The following is a 19,158-nucleotide window of genomic DNA, read 5'->3' on the forward strand; positions in this document are numbered from 1 at the left end:
GTTCAAATTTCTGATTGACAGTGCCCTCTAAATACAATGAAAAATTCTTGAATGGCAAGTGCCATTAAAAGTACAGCTTATAGTTACTACATTGTGGGAATAGATATGCGAGGCTGCTTTCAAAAGGTTACACTGAATGGGTGGAAAATATAATTAAAACAATAATCCAGGACATAGAAAAAGGAAGATGGTGGAGACAACCAGTAGAGTATTTATAAGGATTAAATCCTGATACAAGACTAAGTAGAAAATTACTATGGTGTAGATAACATCAGAAACCAAAAAGTGGAACACTGAAAAATTAAGATTTAGAAAGTAAAGCGAGCTTAGAATTATACCGAGTGGGGGGGGGGAAAGAAATTAATGAACAGATATATGTTAATAGCCTACATCTGCATCACTATTATACCTTCAAAGTTTAGAGCAAGAAGAAATAAGTTAAAATGAAAACTATAATTGAACCCAAAGCGAGGAGGGGAGTATGAAGTGTAATTTTTTTGGAAAATATGAAAGATTTAACCTATTTTTTTGTAGTTGTGGCAGGATATAGTTAGGAAAGACTTAAAAGAAGTTAGAAGAATTATTTTTATTGTGAAAGAAATAAGAGATAATTAAAATCTTATACCAGATAGTAAAACTAAAGTACATCGCTAAATCATTAGAGGCGCCGTTAAAGAGGCTACGCCTCGCCCAAACAGTTCTAAATCTGAACCTGAACCTAGGAAAAGAATTATGGGGAAAAAAATGAAGAAACTACTGAAGAAAAAAAGAAAGTGATGGAAAAATTAAGATTTATTGAAGGAAATAGCTCATAGCCTTATATCAGAAAAATAAATCTGGATAAGGCATCCCTTGTAATGAAGACAAGATTAAATATACTCAATTTATAAGAGAATTTCATGGGAAAATATTGAGATAATTTGTGTGACCTGTGCAAAGATGAAGAAGATACTACCACACATTTATTTTTATGCCCAAAATTAGGACAGCTAATGAATGACATAAGTTTAGGTACGCTGGAAAATCCTAGCAGGGATCTGGCGGCATTTATAGGTGGGGCAATGCGTAAGAAAGAAGAATTTTAGTCCAAACTGACCACAATAACAAAACTGATGATAGCAAGGTGTTATCTTATCTGATTTCGAGGTAGAATGGGATAAAAGTAAAGATTAAGAATCTCATTATTAATTTATTTAAGGCACAGGTAACATAAGCTTAGTAATAAGAATAAGCTTAAAAGAAGCTTTGCACTTATCTATAAAATAATAGAGTGCCCGCAAACTTATTTTGCGGAGTGAACTTATTAATAAGGAACTAGGAACCAGAACTAGAAGAATTAAGTATAGATATAAGACAGAGAAGAATGAACTAGGCAGAAATAAAATCGGAAACCAGAAAATAGGATATTGAAAAGTGGGAAGAAATAGAAAGTAAAGTGAGTTTAGAAATATTTTACGGAGTGAGCAAAAAGAAACTAGGAACCAGAACTAGAAGAATTAAGTATAGGTATAAGACAGAGAAGAATGAACAAGGCAAGAATAAAATCGGAAACCAGAAAATGGGATATTGAAAAGTGGAAAGAAGAAATAGTAAGTAAAGTGAGCTTAGAAATATATAGAACGCGGAAGAAAGAAATTAAAGAAGAGTTACTTTATGACAATACATTTGCTTCAGTGATATTTTTTTAGAACAAGAACTAATACTTTAAAACTAAATATTGTAAATAGACACAATGGGGGGAATGTAAACTTTAATTTTTGTGAAAATGAGGAGGAAGATTTGATACATTTTTTGTTGTTTTGCTAGGAATACAGAAAAGAAAGGAATGAAGTAATTAGCTACAACAACCATACGAGGAAGACCTAAAGAAAATAGTAGGATTATTTTTATTTAGTGAAACAAATATAGAAAAGAAAAAAAAGAAGTATTAAACCTGATATGGAGGAAAAAACAAAACTATAAGATGATAAACTTTGGAGGCGCCGTCGAAAAGGCTATGTCTCACCCCCAAAACTTGAACTTGAACCGAACATGATCAGTCTGAACTGACAACAATGGATATTTTTAACGAACTTCGATATCAGTTTTTGTACTGAAGGTCATCCTTATCATATCATGGTTAAAATGCGAGATAATATTCACTCATGTACAGAGCAAACTTGAGTTATGACACCAGAAGTGAAAGAATCTAAGTCTTTATGTGGTTACTGTTGTATTTGGAAGAGATGTTTTGAGCCCCTTAACTTACGGTAAGGAATATCAAATATCTCAGAAGATAACATATCTAATTATGCCATTATTACGAGAATAAGACAATATGTTATGACTGTTGGGGTGTTTTACGAGAATAGTACAATATGTTATGACTATTGGGGTGTATGTATGATAGCGGCCACTGTATATATGATTACGGCAAACTTGGGATACGGCAGAGGGGGCCTTACCCCCCCCCCCATTGGGTGAGTAGGTAAGGACATGGCTTGTAGGTTAGATTAGGCGATTAAATTTAGGTTAGTTGATGTCAATTTTTAATCCAAATGAGATGAACTGGCCGCTGATATACAAAGGCTCATTATTATTATTATTATTAATACTGCCCAATCTACAACACTAGTTGACTAGGTAAACAGATGGATGCTATAAGCCCAAGGGCTCTAACAGGATAAAAAAAATACCAAGAGAGGAAAGGAAATAAACTAAAAGAGTTATTATAGTTACGGTCAGGACAAGCTTTTCTAATAAAAAACAGGTGTTACTTAAAGAAAAAAAAAATTATTTTCTTTGATAATGACACCTATTCATGGCAAATAAATATTTAGTGAAATATATATATCTATATCCACCAATAATGGGGTGACCCACAGTGTGAACCCAGGGTTTGGGTGGGGAAAATATACTGGGGAAAATGGTTAATCGTGGTAAAACAACCCCTTTATAAATTATTTTCTGGGAAGCACAATGAATCCACGGAAAACTGCGCAAGTTATCCATATCCTATTCTACTGGTATATTTTTAATTTGTTTGTTATCATATTTTATCTTCTGATGTTTTTGAAATTTTATCAGCAGTGGGAGATTCAGGCAGGATCTTCTGTTTGTTTTACAACAGTATACAGATTATTATTATTAGTAGTATTAGTATTATTATTACTTGCCAAGCTATAACCCTACTTGGAAAAGCAGGATGCTATAAGCCCAGGGGCTCCAACAGGGAAGATAGCCCAGTGAGGAAAGGAACCTAGGAAAAATAAAATATTTTATGAAGATAATAACATTAGAATAATTTATGAGTGCCTTTTCTCCCCCAATTAGGTCTTGTCCGAGAATGAGAAAGAGAGAGGGGCTTAAGGTAATGCATCCTTGATGCTTAATCTTTCCATTTTGGAGAGCACTAAAGTATTAGTAGGAGTACAATATACAGTTTGTATGCATGGTGTAACATTTAACTGTCCTGCTTCTTTGAAGCCATCTTTCACAAGCAGTTGCAATGTTCAGTGTATGTGCAAAATAAGAATTATGCTTAACTAGTAAAATCTCCAACTGTTCAACAGTATCAGTACCATTACCATCCAAATCATCGAGACCTTCTTCCTCATCAGCATCATTGTTTGCTTCTGAAATAGCATCAGGAAATCCTGGCTGAGAAAACGGATTTTGAGCAAAGCGAAAAATCTATTTTTGGGTGAGATAGCCATTTCGTCCTAATGGAAGGTTCCTTAAGGTAGTTTTCAGAGGGATATTTTGCTACAGTGATACTCCCAGAGATTTTAACCATAGGTCTACAGAATTCTAACTCATGGCGCGAGTATCCTTAATATATCTTTAAGGATATCGCATAATATCAGGGGACTTATTTTTTGATACGACACATAGCAATCTTACCCCGAATAGATTTTACTCTGAGGGGGGAAGAGTGGCGAACGAAGGGGAGCCGTTATCAAGGTACCCGGTGGACCCCTCCCTTTACTACTACGGCCCATTATTCCTTGTTGCATTCTAGCCGGAATAGCCGCAGATAGCATAGTTTCAGGTGGGGTCTTTCCTGTTTTTTTCTTTTTGAAAGAAGGGTGTGTCCATCAGGACGACATGTCATATCCACTAAGTTTGGAACTAACTTAGGGCTTCCTGCCCCCTGCAGGGAAATTGTCGACTTCGACTAAAAGGATTCAAAGTTTGCATTTGCGTAGGAACAAGAGAGAAACTTCTTCGAGATTACCTGGTTGTTCTTGGGCAATTATACTAATAAGATTTCTATTTAAAGGAAAATAGAAAGGCTCTGGACATTTTTATTTTGTAAATCTAAGGATAAAGAAGACACATACATTTTTTTTTCATAGCCAAAAATAAATATAGTTATGTATCATGAGAAGGAATCTAGCTTGCATATGTGAACATCCTAGTATATATATATATATATATATATATATATATATATATATATATATATATATATATATATATATACAGTATATATATATATATATATTTTTTTTTTTTTAACCTGTAAGGGAAGAATATACATATATTAATTCATTTGTTAAATGCCACTCAATAATGTGGAATTAATTTGTTTGATTTCACTTAGATGTTGGATATGCTTCAACACTGTGTACAAATGTTCACACGGCACTGGTGTTATTGGTTAGATTCTGCACCTATATAGAACAGTCCATAAATCACCATAGTGATTTTACTAAAAGGTGTTACACTCGAAGGTGCTAACACCTGTTCACCCGATGCACTGTTGAGTCCCAAAACAGCCCACTGTTCATCGCAGCACTAGACGACAGGTTTTATGACACTACCTGCTGCCACCACAAAGTGTTTTATCTTGTCACTTACTTCGCATAATGTTTATAGAAGACTCTGGATGATTTCCAACCCGTATATGAGCGGAGGCTATCAAAGTCCATGTGTTGAAAGAAGTTCAACGAAGAAGCAACTTTTCTTGTATCGTGACCTGCAGGTGTACTGTCAGGATCCGCTCTGCGAATAAAGTAGGTGAGTTTCGCCCTCAGTTGTCTTAGGGATAGGTTTGATCCTGAGGTTCCACCTCGGAAGAGCTGTCCCTCCTGGAAGTCTGAAGTTCTTCGAAGATAGACCTTAAGACCCTCTACTGGACATAGAGAGACATCTTCCTTCAGAGGGCAGATTCTCCAAGGACCCCACCTTTTGGTGGGCAGCTCGATTTTGGCGAGAAAGGTAGGATCAGGGAAAAGGTTCAGTTCTCCCTCTTCTGTGAACTGAATATGGCCTTCATTTCTGGATAAGGCCACTATTTCACTAACTCTAGCCCCTGAGGCTATAGCAAACAGAAATATCACTTTCTGTGTTGGATCCTTTAGGGTGCAATCCTCGTTGTTCATGTTCGAAGCGTAGTGCAAGACTTGTCCAATGACCATGATATGGGCTTTGGAGGGGTTGCTGGTTTGAGTCTAGCGCATGCTTTTGGTATCTTATTGAAGATTTCATTTGAAAGGTCCACCTGAAAGGCGTAAAGAAGAGGTCTAGTCAAAGCTGACTTACACGCAGTTATTGTGGTGGAAGCCGGGCCTTGTTCATGTAGGTGGATGAAGAAGGAGAGACAGAAATCCATTGATATTTCTGTCGGTTTCTTTGTTTTCATGAAGGAAACCCACTTCTTCCAAGACGATTCATATTGTCTCCTAGTTGAACTTGACTTGTATTCTTCTATAAAGTTGATGTTGTTTTTTGAGATCCAAAACCTTTTCTAGGCTGCTGAGGCGAGAAAATCATGAGATGTAGGTTGTTGGTTCTCGAGTATGAAGCGTAGGCAGTCGACTTCGAAACCAGTTGGGATAGAACTGGGCTCGGTAGAGGGAACAGCTTCAGTTTCAGTTCTAGAACTAGAGGGAACCAATTGCTTCTGGGCCATTTGGGGCCCACTACTGCTGCTGTTCCTCTGAAGGATCTTAGCTTGTTGAAGACCTTCAGCAGGAGATTGGTTGGTGGGAACAGATAGATTTGATTCCATCTGTTCCAATCGGGAGACATGGTGTCTGTCGCTTCTGCTTGAGGGTCCTCGTAAGGGGCTACATATCGAGGTAGTTTCTTGTTATCGCTCGTTGCGAAGAGGTCGATCTGCAGTTCTGGGACTTTTTCCAAGATGAAGGAGAATGAGTCTGCATCTAGGGACCATTCTGTCTCTATCAGCTTTCGCCTGGATAGAGCATCCGCCGTCACATTGCGGAACCCTTGCAGGTGAACTGCTGATAAGTGCCATCTCCTCTTCCTTGCCAGGCGGAAGATGGCTAGCATCACGTGATTGATGTGAGGTGATCTCGAGCCTTGTCGGTTTAGACATTTTACTATCACCTCGTTGTCCAAGACCAGTCTGATGTGGACTGATCTGCGAGGGGATAGCTTCTTCAACGTTAGGAAGACTGCCATAGCTTCCAATATGTTGATGTGAAAGGTTTTGAACTGGTGCGACCAATTCCCCTGCACTTTCATTTTTTGGGAATGGCCTCCCCATCCTTCTAGGGAGGCATCTGTGTGTATTACCACTGATGGTTGAGGTGGTTGTAATGGAATTGTTCGTGTCAGGCTCTTGACTGTTGACCACGGCCTTAGAACAGTGCGCAATAGGGTCGGTGTCAACTTTTGTTGATCTCTTCGAGCGTTTGATGCGTATCTTCTCCAGACTCCTGACGCATCCTTTAATTGTGCTTTTAGCACTGGGTCTGTCACTGCTGCAAATTGGAGAGAACCCAGTATTCTTTCCTGTTGGCATCTTGAAATCTTCTAGAGTTTCAGTAGTCTCTTGACAGATCCTGCTATCTCTCTCCTCTTCTTCGGTGGAATGGAGAGACTTTAAGTTCCAAAGGATTCCTAACCATTGAAACTCTTGAGCTGGAGAAAGGCGAGACTTCTTGCGGTTGATCTTGAAGCCTAGGTGTTCCAGGAACTGTATCACCTTTGTGGCTGCTTATAGACAGGCTGTCTTGGATGCTGTCCACACCAGCCAATCGTCCAGGTATGCCACTGCCTGAATTCCTTCTAAGCGTAGCTGTTGGACGATTGTATCAGCGAGTTTCGTGAATAACATAGCCCAAAGGGCATGGCTGTGAAGGCATACATCGTCTTCTGTAGCCTGAATCCTAGGTAGGAGGAGAAGGGGCGGCTGACTGGTAGGTGCCAGTAAGCATCTGCCATGTCTATTGAGACTGTGTACGCCCCTTTTGGTAGAAGGGTCCTTATGTGTTGTAAGGTAAGCATCCGGAACTTGTTGTTCTCGATGAACCTGTTGAGTGGAGACAAGTCTAGAATGACACTGAGTTTGTCCGAGTCCTTCTTGGGAACACAAAACAGCCTTCCCTGGAATTTGATGGACTTCATTTTCCTTATTACCTTTTTGTTCAAGAGTTCTGAGGTATATTCTTCCAATAAGGGGGTGGAGTGTTGGAAGAATTGCGGAAAAGGGGTGGAATTTTGTTCTATTTCCAACCGAGTCCATTCTTGATTAGGCTGTGGGCCCAGGGATCGAAGGTCCAACGATCCCAAAAGTGAAAGAGTCTCCCTCCTACCTAGAGCCTCTCATTGCTGAGATGTTCCTGAGGATCTGTTTCCGTAACCGCATCCTCCTTTACCCCTTGAAGGGTTTCTTGAGGACCCTCTTTTTGAGCCTCTACCTTTGAGGGGGCGAAAGGTAGTTGTGTGCCTCTCAAAGCCTGGATTAAACGCAGGCGATTGAGCTACTAGCTGTTGAGGTACCATCTGAAAGGTGGTTTGCGGTTGAGCTACCATTTGGAACACTGTGGCCATGGTCATGGTTGGAAGTTGTGCAGGTCTGCGTGGTTTCTTTGTTTTCCTGTTTTTAGGTTGGGGACCAGCGTCTGAGGATGATTTCCTCTTGGAAGACATGCCCCACTTCTGGAGAAGGTTCCTATTCTCCGTGGCGGCTTTGGCAATGACCTCCTGAACCACATCTTGTGGAAAGAGGTCCTTGCCCCAGATACATGAAGTAATCAGCCTCCTGGGTTCGTGTTTGACCGTTGCTGCGGCAAACACATGCTCTCTACAGGCCCTCCTGGACCTAATGAAGGCATACAAGTCCTTCACGTCTTGGCTAAGACCATGTACATGTCTGGGGCATTGGAAAGGCCTGCACACATTTCCATGCAGTTCTGAAGAGACAAAGAAGCGGCTAATCTCTCTTTTGTCTCCTGTTCCCTTCTCAAAAGATGCTCCGGCAGTTTTGGAAGGTTCTCATTGAACTGCTGACCTGCTATCTCCGGATCCAGTTTAGAGACTGAGAAGGTTAGATGAACCCACTTCTCCTCGCAGGTAGGCATGGCTAGAGATAATGGTCTGCATACTTCTAGCACTGGGCATGGTTTGCCATCATCGACTGCTTTTATGACACAGTCAAGAGCTTTCACTGAGGAGGGGAAGGCTCTGGAGGAAGGAGCAATGAAGGTAGGATGCCTCTTGCTCAATGCTGAGACTTTGGAGTTGGTGTATCCGGCTCCCTTTAGGGTCTTGGACAGGAGAGGTTGTGCCTTGTTATGCTCGAAGACGATGACTTCCTTCGGTTCCGTCTCCTCACAGGATGCTGGTTCATCCCGCAGTCTCACGTAACCGTCTGGGTACGCCGAAAGGCTAAGCCAGAATTGAAGATCTTCCAGGGGTTTGGCCCCAAACTTCTCGGGAGATATAGAGCTTCCCATCCATCATGGGCATATGCTCCATGTACCTCCAGGGGTTGGTTTCGGAGCATTAAGGTAAATCAGAGACCTTGAGAGGCTTAGAAAAGCCTCTGAAAACGCCAGGGCGTTTCACTTACTCTTACCTCTTTCTTCGTCTCTTTGAGATCTTGCTTAATCTCCTGCTGTTCCTTGCAGAACAGTGCCATCATCTGCTGAATCGACTCTAGGAGCACTTCGCTCCTGGCAATCAGCGGATTCGGATGGGGAGTTTGGGGCTGAAGAGGTTGACAGCACAGGTTGATATGCCGTCACGGAAAACTGAGGGTCCTCAGTTACCGTTGACACGGATCCTTCTTCCTCCGTAGGTGGTTGAACCACATCTTCTTCAGGGTCTTCTTGTAGAAGGTCCTTTTCGGTGTCCATAGACACCTCCGACATCCGTTCGTGGTGGATGTCCATGCCTTCAAGTACCTTATTAATATCTGCATTCACTGTCAGTTGGATGAAGGGAGGCTTGACCTGTACCTGGGGCACAACCGCGTTGGATTGGGCCTTATGAAACAGAAGGCACCTTATAGCTTCATCAGGTAGGTAAGGTCCCGGAGAGTTCTTCTGGAACCCTCTTACCCACCTCCGAAGAGTTTCTCTTGCTGTATCCCTTGACTCTGTAGTGTCAGGGATATCTTCTCCAAATCCCTCGGTCATCAGAGCCGAGCAGATGGCGCAACCCTTTGGGTCCCAATACTTCAGGGATTTAGATACGATGGAGTAGGTGGCATGAGACCTGCACATCATATGCCCACAAAAGTCCTTACTCTTATGGTTGCAGAACACGACTGCACACTTCACCGTTGGCTCTTCCTGTAAGGAAAGAAAAGGTGAAACGAGTATAGGGTTATTTATATCATTGATATAAATGCATATATTTAAAAATAGTATTGCTTACTATTATATTTAATAGCTTAGGACAGGTAAGCTAGAAAGGAAATAGGAAAGACACATATCTGTTTCCTCTCCAGGCAATTTGTGTTACCTCCGTCGAGATTAATATTTTAATTTCCCTATGAGGGAAAATACAGAGTGGAATAACTCCCGTACATAGAGCTGGAGTCGGTGAATATTTACACTAACTCCTCCACTTGCAGAATATTAATACTGAATCGGTGATTTTTAAGAGTCCCGATGATCCAAGGATTCATCAGGATGTTGAAGGAATACCTCACCTCAACATTTTATTCGGTCCCAACAATAGACTGTGAAAGGATACTCAGAGTATGTTAGAATTACTTGTACTACTGTATCATTGTATACTGTAGTTTTCAAACTGCTGTATTATTATACTGCAGAAGTACTGGCTACTGTATTGTCATATACTGTAGTTTTACCGGTATACTACCGGGGTTAGGCTAGTGCCTGGCAGCACTAACTGATAGGGAGAGAGAAAGAATGGAAAGGAGGATTCCGTATTATTATAGTTTAGTACAATTATTGGAAGTGTAGGGGGCTACTGCCTCCTACAGCCTCTTTCCCAGAATGAGAGTTCTAATGGAAGGGGAGGAATGCATTTGAATCTAGCTTCCATCCAGCCACAAATTCTGCTGCCGGTTGCCAGGTTTTGTGGATGGCAGTCCAAGAGAGGACTGAAGAATTCTCAACAGTATAATGGGTTTCCTATCGGCAGCCATCAGGGCTGGCTCAGCCTTTCCCCCGGGGCATTCGCTTCCGTTAGGGAAGGACATAAGGGGGAGCTGGTCGAGGCGGTAACCTAACCGCCGCTTGTAGGAACCCGGCCGGCAACTCGGTCAGCCCGGCAAGCGGGGATGATTGTAGAATACCGGCCAAAGGAAATTTGTGACGGCTAGGCCGACACTAAAGGACAGAAGGGGGAGGGAAAAGGGTCTTATAGTTTACAGGGGAGAAAGGTGACGGCAAGTATGCCGTCCACTTTCGGCTGTAAACCAAGGAAGCATGGCTTCCTGAGTCGACGCTGTCGTGGGCGGCAGGGGAATAAAAATTCTCCTGCCGGCGACATTGTCGCTTATAAGACATGTCTTATAGTCTACAAGGGGGAAAGGCGGCAGCAATTATGCCGCCTACTTTCGGTTGTAAACTAGGGAAGTATAGCATAGCTTCCTTTGCCGACAACGTCATGGCTGGCGGAGGAATCACGATTCCCCTGTCGATGACATTGTCGGCTGCAAGACAATACACCCTGAGTTACTGTCGTACTTCAAAGCCGGGATATTCGGGGGCGAAGAAGATTGACGGTAATACACTATCCGAGTCAAGCCGGAGTTAACTACTCGTTGGCGATGACGGAAGATAGGGTTGCTGCTTGGGATGGCGGCACTCAGGGGTGAAGAAGGGTTTATCCTCTTTTCTCTAAAAGAGAAGTGTATCGAATTATACCAATAATTCTAGGGGATATATATATATATCCCAGACAGTGTATCGAATTATACCAATAATTCTAGGGGATATATATATATATCCCAGACCAAATTAATAGAAACGATACTAGAGGTTAAACAATAGGATTAAAATTACTAATGTATACCAAACAGGTTAGGCTAACCTAACTTGAGTGGGGACCGCGGCTACAAGTGATACCTCCGGGGTCCTATCATATACGAAAGAAGAGTTATATTTTGGAAAAGGAAATATATATATGCAATCTTCACTAGTATAATTTTGCCTAACTAGCTAGAAACTTTCTTTATAGCTAAATACCGGGAACGTCGCACTACTAACTAAATAATTGCATTTATGACATGCGACTGCGGTCTCAAAATGGCCGCCTCTGGTGATGGCAGTGCTCCACTTAACACACCTAAATTATGTTGATTTAACTGCGAGAAGGGAGCTGTAAATTATACACAGGAAAGATTAAATACTCAACTTTCCAGAGGCTGAAGATGCTGGAGATTGCATGATAATATTCCAGAAAACAGTAACAACACCGAGAGAAACGTGGGAGAGCACCTAGCTTAAATGTTACGTTCAAAGGAATAATGGGCCGTAGTAGTACAGGGAGGGGTCCACCGGGTACCTTGATAACGGCTCCCCTTCGTTCGCCACTCTTCGGGGTAAGATTGCTATGTGTCGTATCAAAAAATACGTCCCCTGATATTATGCGATATCCTTAACGATATATTAAGGATACCCTCGCCAGGAGTTAGAATTCTGGAGACCTATGGTTAATTCTCTGGGAGTATCACTGTAGCAAAATATCCCTCAGAAAGCTACCTTAAGGAACCTCCTTCAGGACGACATGGCTGAGCCCAAAAAATGCAGTCATCATATTATTAGCATTGTCAGTTATGATGTTTGTAATTTTGGAGCCTATATCAAAATCCTTGATGATCCGTTCATACTCTATGATGTTGCATGCAGTATAGCGTCCCTGGAAGCATTTGCAAGCTAGCACTACATTTTCAAATGACCCGTTTGTAATATAATGAGCTGTGATGCCTAAGTATGATCTGATCTGACGGCTAGACCACATACTGTATCAAGTGTTAGGGATACGGTGTTTTTACTCCATAGATTTCTTTTTTAACCTTTTCCTTCACCTATGAGAGCTTGTCTTGTAGAAATTTGTTGACTATGTGCTGCTTGTAGGCATCTGATAATGAGGGTCAGTTTAATTAAATAAGCCATTAAAGTAAGGGCTTTCAACAAAGCAGAAAATGGCACAAGAGTACGCCACATAGAGCAATAGTGCATCATCCAGTTTTTGTTGAGTATCGTAAGAGAAAGAATCCCGCCAAATTCGAAAATAAAGCATTGATAATATCGGCGCCGTCCTTCAACAACTCATAATGCATCAATAAAAATCTAAATGTAGTACCCGTTGGGTTAAGAAACTTAGGTTACCTTCATGTGTTTGTGAAGATTGGATGTAACCTTTCTGGAGCATGATATATCACAAGCACACTCCTTGGAGATTGCCTTGAATGTGCCAGAGGTATCCTCTAGCAACTTGAAGTGGCTCTATATGCCCGAGTACTTGGGTGATTCCATAACAACATTAGCACTGTTATGAATGATGGTTACTCAAAGACTAAACACTCTGCAGTACAGAACTGATCATGATGCCTGCAGATACAGACAGGAAGAGAACAGGTTGTCGTAGGTTCATTCACGAATTGATTGCACGATAATTGACCAATATTCTGTTGATGCACAACAGTAGATGTTACATGATTTTAATTAAACTTTATGTATGTTTAGTATTGACATACATAATTCATTATACAGTAACAAAAACTCCACATATTTTAGTCAAGTTAGTCACTATTAGTGCAGCCTTTGTTATACAATTAGTTATGCAATGCACCCTACTAAGTATGTAATGTACTTAAAAACATACTTGATTTTTCAATTACTATTTGGCCATTTGCAAGTGCCGTACATTGAATTTGAAAAACTCAAGTACAAATACTCAAAATTTCATACCAGGCCAGTACTTGGACCCATGCCTGATTTTTTTGCACATTAATTGTTATCTTCATCAAATTACTCAATTTATACTACGTCATTATTTTACTGTATTCAAAAGTTTTTCTCATTTTACCAAGTCTTAATGAGTAATTGAATTTTGCAGGTCCAGCCAGAAGAATATTACACAGCAAAATGGCAGCAGATGAATTACATTCCCCCTGTTGGCCACAAGGATTCAATGAAGATGACTTCAATTTCAGTAAATTATTCAAATGCGTAAATTCAGTTGGAGAACATGCCATGCGTGATGTTGTAAGAGCTATGTATTCACACCCATCACTGAAATCTGATGGAGGAAATAAAAGTTTGCATCAGTACTTTATAGATATAGGATGGAGTAAAAGAAATATAAAGGATAGAATCACAAAATTGCATGTGGAATTTCTAGAAGGAAACTTAAATGATGCAGAATTTGACATATCTTTTGCTTGTGTCATCATGACAGAAGCATGCAAAGATCTCTGGAACAAGCTGAGCAACACTGCAACAACGGCTGTCGAAGAATTAAAGAAGATGAGAAACAAAATTTGCCATAAATATGGAATTGATTCTGATGAACTTAGTCCTCTGACTGATAATCTGAAAAGAATTCTTAAAGATATATATGTTGGGGTTGGTGATGTTGTTGATAAAGACTTCTCAGATGATGTAAACAATATGGAATCTGCCATACAGGGTATTGTTTGTGCCAAAATTGAGCATATAGATTTAGATACATATTTAAAAGATGTGGAGAAATTTAGAAAAGATTTAAAGTTTTTCATGATACACAAGGGAAAAGAAGAGTTTTATTCTTCTTACAGCAAATTACGAATTCTGAATCCCTGCATTTGGATGACAGAGGAAGAGATGGAGAACACTGCCTTGAGTAGGTATCAAGTTGATACAATCTTTACACCTTTGAAAATAGAGCACAGCAGGCATAATATTGAAATAGAAGATATATTCACCGTTACTAAAAAGATAAAAGGTACAGAACAGAAACCTTCTGCTCTTGTGATGCATGGATTGGCTGGCTGTGGCAAGACTTCTTTATGTCATTTTGTTATCCACGAATGGTGCAAAAGCAATAGTGATAGAAGCATAATTGGTATTGATGATTTTGATTTAATCATCTTTGTTGAAATTCGCAGAGTTCGATCAAAATCACTGCTAACATTCTTAACAGAAGAATGTATGGTGCAAACTTGTAAGACTCTTCAACATGGGGACATTATACCGACATTGAAGGATCTTGGTATACTTGTAGTTATAGATGGTTTTGATGAAGCCAAGAGAGGAATATCTCTAGAGTTGGTAAATGATATTTTCTGTAAATTCTCCGATAAACGAATTCTTGTGACCACTCGTCCTGAATATAAAGACGATGTACTTTGCATCTCTAGGAAATTTTCTGTTTCTTTCCTCGAAATTCAGGTATGTGGCTTCGATGAAAGGGGTTTAAAAATTTTTTCAGAGAAAGTATTTGCTGCAGTGGAGAAAAATGAACAGCGCCGTCAAAAGGAACTTAGTTCATTTTTGCAGTATATGGAAACAACTGGAAAAGTTTTAGATGAACATTTAAAACTTCCATTGACTCTTTCTCTTCTTATATATCTTTGGAGGGAAGACAGCACAATTGTTTTTAGAATTGCTTCAGCTACCATGTTATATCTAGAAATCTTCAACCTTTGTCAAAAAAGGTTAAGTGAACGGTTAGAAAAACAGGGCAGAGGGAGGCTTGAGAAAGAGCTTAATGAGGTGACGTTCTGTTTAGGTCAGCAAGCTTGGTCACTGCTCCTGGAAGGAGATTTATTGTTGCTGACAGAGGAGGAATTCAGAAGTCTAAAGAAAGAATGTCGAAGTAGATCAGTTGATGTAATTAACTTCTTATCCACCTATTTGTATTGTGAAACAGATGAAAATGAGTCTTTGCAAAAGAGAAAATTTGCATTTCTTCATAAAACACAAATGGAATACCTAGCTGGGGCATACTTAGCTGACAGTGCAACTTTTGCCAGCTATAAAAAGCTCTCATTTGACGAAATTGATTCTGAAGTGGAAGAAAAAAGTGAATGGCGAAATTTACAAGAAGTTGTCAAATATATGACTGGAAGTATGGCAATTACACAGAAATTGAAAGATAAAGAAATATATCATATATTTGAGATTTTGGAGAAAATTGATGTTCCTCATGATGATTTCAACTTTTGGTGGAATTTTTATTTAGAAACCTTGAGAAATGGTTCTGCAGGTCGCAAAATTATTGACAAATTACCCCTATCTCATTGGTCTTTGAATGAGGAAAATGCTGTTTCTGGGCTCAAAGTTTATTGTCATCTTAATCCTGCTTTAGAAACTCTAAAAATTGAAATCCCAGTTAATGTTGATCCATACGATATCAAAGACCTGTTGCCGACATTGGAAGAAATCAAAGATCAGAAGATGAAACGTAGAAGGGCCAAAAAACAAATTGACCCAGTTTTGACTGAATTACACTTTTGGAATCATGAAAATTACTATGGCAGTAATCTATCGGATAAATTCATAAATACCTTGTACCCATGGGCTCAACTCACCAATTTCACTGGTAGTTTAGGAGAAAAAGAAGTTTTGGCTTACTGTTTTAAGCTAAAGGGTATTCGTGTAAGGCTTAACACTGTCAATGCAGTCAGAGCTTTCAAACAAAGCTTAAATAAGATTTGGAAAAGTGTTAAAACCCTTCGTCTGACTCTTGGTGTGCCGTTCGACTGCTCCCCGTCAGATATATGCGACTTGCAGTATACTGACAAATTTGAGTTAACGCTTAAAGGAACAAAAGATGAACATAAGGAATGGATAGTAGGCGTAGTGGAGCAAATCAACGGAAGGTAATTATTTTTATGTTTACTGTACTGTAATTACAATGGGCATATACAGTATACATAAGACAAACCTCTTACGGGGGCAAATAATTAGAAAGCCACATTAATCTCTTATTTTTCCTCAGCTTGAATCTAAATTTCCTTGTTAAACAATTTGGGTGCAAAAGCTTCAAGTTTTCCATATTTAACATTTTTTGCCTTTGATAAATAGGAAAATGTATTCTACTTGTGATTGAAATTAATTGAAATTAATGTTTCAAACTAAGAATGTAAAGTGGTGTAAGTGTGTCAGCCGTTTGATATGATTTTGACAAGAGATGTCCATTTATCCTCATCATTATCGAGAATGATATACAGTATACATGCTAGCTTTACCTTTTATGGGGTTAACAGAAATTTAGGTTTCTGTGTTCTCTTCTGATCTGAAGAGATTTCCATCCTGTATGTTTTCCTTGTCATTCTGTATCTGCTACTTTTCTAACCAATTGTTCCTCTTCCTTTCTCATATATTATGTCAAAGTCATCGCAATCTTATTTGTTCTATAACTACCTCATTGATGGAACTCTAAAAAGTCATCAAATGTAAAAACTTTGATTTTCACTACCTCATATCTGTTGTTTTCTTAGTACAGTATAATTATCCTCACTCTCTTTGAGTGTTGTTAAAAAAAATTCAGTGATTTTATTGTTGTTGCAATTTCCATAGTTCAAATGAAACCGACTTAAATGAAGAGCTGTGGGGAATCTTTGTTCCAGTCAGTGATATACTGTATTTAGGTTTAGCATTAAGAGATTCCTTTAAGCAGTTTAAGTATATGGCCTTGGTAAAGTAAATTATAGCAAGTAAATACATTAGGAGGCATTATGGACTGAAGCTTATTATGAAAATAATAAGGTAGATTTAACAGACAGCAGGCTAATACAGTAAGTCTTCAGTACAAAAAAGAAGAAAGAATAACATCTCGACTAATAAAGGGATTTTGATGAAAGAAAAATCTATTTCTGGGCGAGGAACCTGTGTCGCCCAGTGAAATGCTCCTTAAAGCACCATTTCAAAGGTATAAATACTGCTGAATATACCAGAAGAAAAAGTTGCATGGAATGCTAGAAATATATCAAGCTCGCTCACCCCTAAAGGGTGTCTGTATTAAAACTGGGGCGAGTGATACCACTACCAGAGGTCCCTTTCCAATTAGACTTCTCCCTCATCAAAATTCCCCGTTACTACGAGGTGTCGTTCACTACAGCTACTGCCCCCCCCCCCCCCCCCCACCGCCACTACCTATCCTTCTCCCATCATTCCTTGTTAGCACCCGTGAACGTTCGGACGTGTTTTTCGTAGCTCTGTGTTATTTTGTCTTTTTGAAGATGTCAGGCGTTTTGGAGATCCCTGCTCCCAAGTTGAGTATTATATTTGTCTGTTGGGGATTGCTAGGTAGCGACACACGTTCATTTAATAACCTTGTTGGTTTTTCTCTCAGCCGCTTTGTTGACGCTCCCTTACGGGTGTGTATGCGGCCTTTTGGTGTCGCTTCCTTGGGATCACTTTGTTTTGTAAGACTTTCTATTAGTTCCTTGTAATAATTGTAGTCTTATTTTTGTGTTATGGACATCTAATTCAATGTTTTGGCATGATTTTGTCTTTTATTTAGGCTATTTGGGCAGTGTTAGTTAGCGGCTTCGGTCGGTAGCCTTTCATGCGAGAATTCATGGTTTTTTTAGTTTTTTACAGGGAATCGGAACGCATTTTCATTAATTTTAGTCCTGCCTGTTGAGATCGGTATTTTACCCAATTTTGGAGGACTAGTTTTTGTTTAAAATGGTAAAGTTTCCTCTCCAAGTCGGCAACTACCCGATTTTAAATATGTAACCTCCCTGGTAGTTACATATATATACCTTAATCCCGCGTTTCTTCACGCGCACGGCAGAAATTCAAATTTCGCAGCAATCACCGCCAGGTGAGTAAGTGGTCATACATGAGCACCATCTCTCATAGGTAACTGGAACCATTCCCAACATTCCTCAGAAATTCCCTGCCGTTTATCGAGTCACCACGTCGGAAATTCGTTTCGTTGTGGGTTTGCTTTGTCTACAAATTTGGTGAAGTACCCATTGTTTATTGTTTATGGCTTTCGCTAACTGCCTTTCGAAGATATTGGATTTTCCTTTTCACACGAATAAGATGGTTTTTTGTTGGTCCAACTTGGACAGTTTAATTTAACTTGATTTTCAAGATGGCTCCTCCGTTGTTAAAATTTGTATGTAGGGCTAGACCGGCTTTCAAGCTGCTCTTGATTCCCACACAGTATGTAGCAGAGGGCATGTGTGTATTTGTTTTCTTTTCTATGTTCGTAAGATTGAAATGGATAGGATCAAGGAATTTTTTCCCCCTACTTTATTAACTAACGAACAACTTTTAAAGATATAATGGAAGGAAAAACATTATGACGTCACAATCATGTGACGTAAACTCTTAGCAGGGCGAGATCTGAATGCCTTGAAGGAAATCAGTCCGCCATTGCTATGACGTCAATACGAGTATGACTTGCAAATATGTGAATTATTTTCTTTTGCAAGAAATAAAATATTAACTTACTAAGCATAAGTATTTTAATTTTTATATATTATTTTTAAGTATATATTTGTCCTTTTTAAATATAAAACTTACCCGTTGGTTATATAATGGCTAAAGTCTCTTGACGCCGGCAGGAAATTCAAAATCTCGCAGGATATCGCAGATATGCCAGGTGTACACTAGCCCCCTCGCGGTACAACAGGTAGAACTATACCCAACTTCTTCAGATTTTCTCCTGCCGCCATAGCTGGCTGTTCATTGAAAATTCTCTCTCGCTTTTTGACTCTGTTTTGGACGTATTTGGTGATGTATAAGGGTAAGGGAGATGTGCATGAGTGTTGTAATTCAAGAGGTATTAGTTTGTTGAGTGTAGTTGGAAAAGTGTATGGTAGAGTACTGATTAATAGGATTAAGGATAAAACAGAGAATGCAATCTTGGAAGTACAGGGTGGTTTTAGAAGAGGTAGGGGTTGTATGAATCAGATTTTTACAGTTAGGCAGATATGCGAGAAATATTTAGCAAAAGGTAAGGAGGTGTATGTTGCGTTTATGGATCTGGAGAAAGCAT

General features: G+C 39.6%; 1 protein-coding gene across 1 annotated transcript in view; it reads left to right on the forward strand.

Moving 5' to 3' along the window:
- Positions 1-2,002: 2,002 nt before the first annotated feature.
- The window catches only part of LOC137641656 (uncharacterized), a 57,681-nt gene continuing 40,525 nt past the window's right edge, over positions 2,003-19,158 (forward strand). Inside the window, exons 1-2 of the mRNA XM_068374410.1 lie at positions 2,003-2,249; positions 13,276-16,021. Of these exons, the coding sequence (XP_068230511.1) occupies positions 13,305-16,021 (2,717 nt within the window). The 5' untranslated portion in view covers positions 2,003-2,249; positions 13,276-13,304. The remainder of the gene's footprint in view (positions 2,250-13,275; positions 16,022-19,158) is intronic.

This window comes from Palaemon carinicauda, chromosome 5 (assembly GCF_036898095.1).
Source record: "Palaemon carinicauda isolate YSFRI2023 chromosome 5, ASM3689809v2, whole genome shotgun sequence".
NCBI classification, from domain to species: domain Eukaryota; kingdom Metazoa; phylum Arthropoda; class Malacostraca; order Decapoda; family Palaemonidae; genus Palaemon; species Palaemon carinicauda.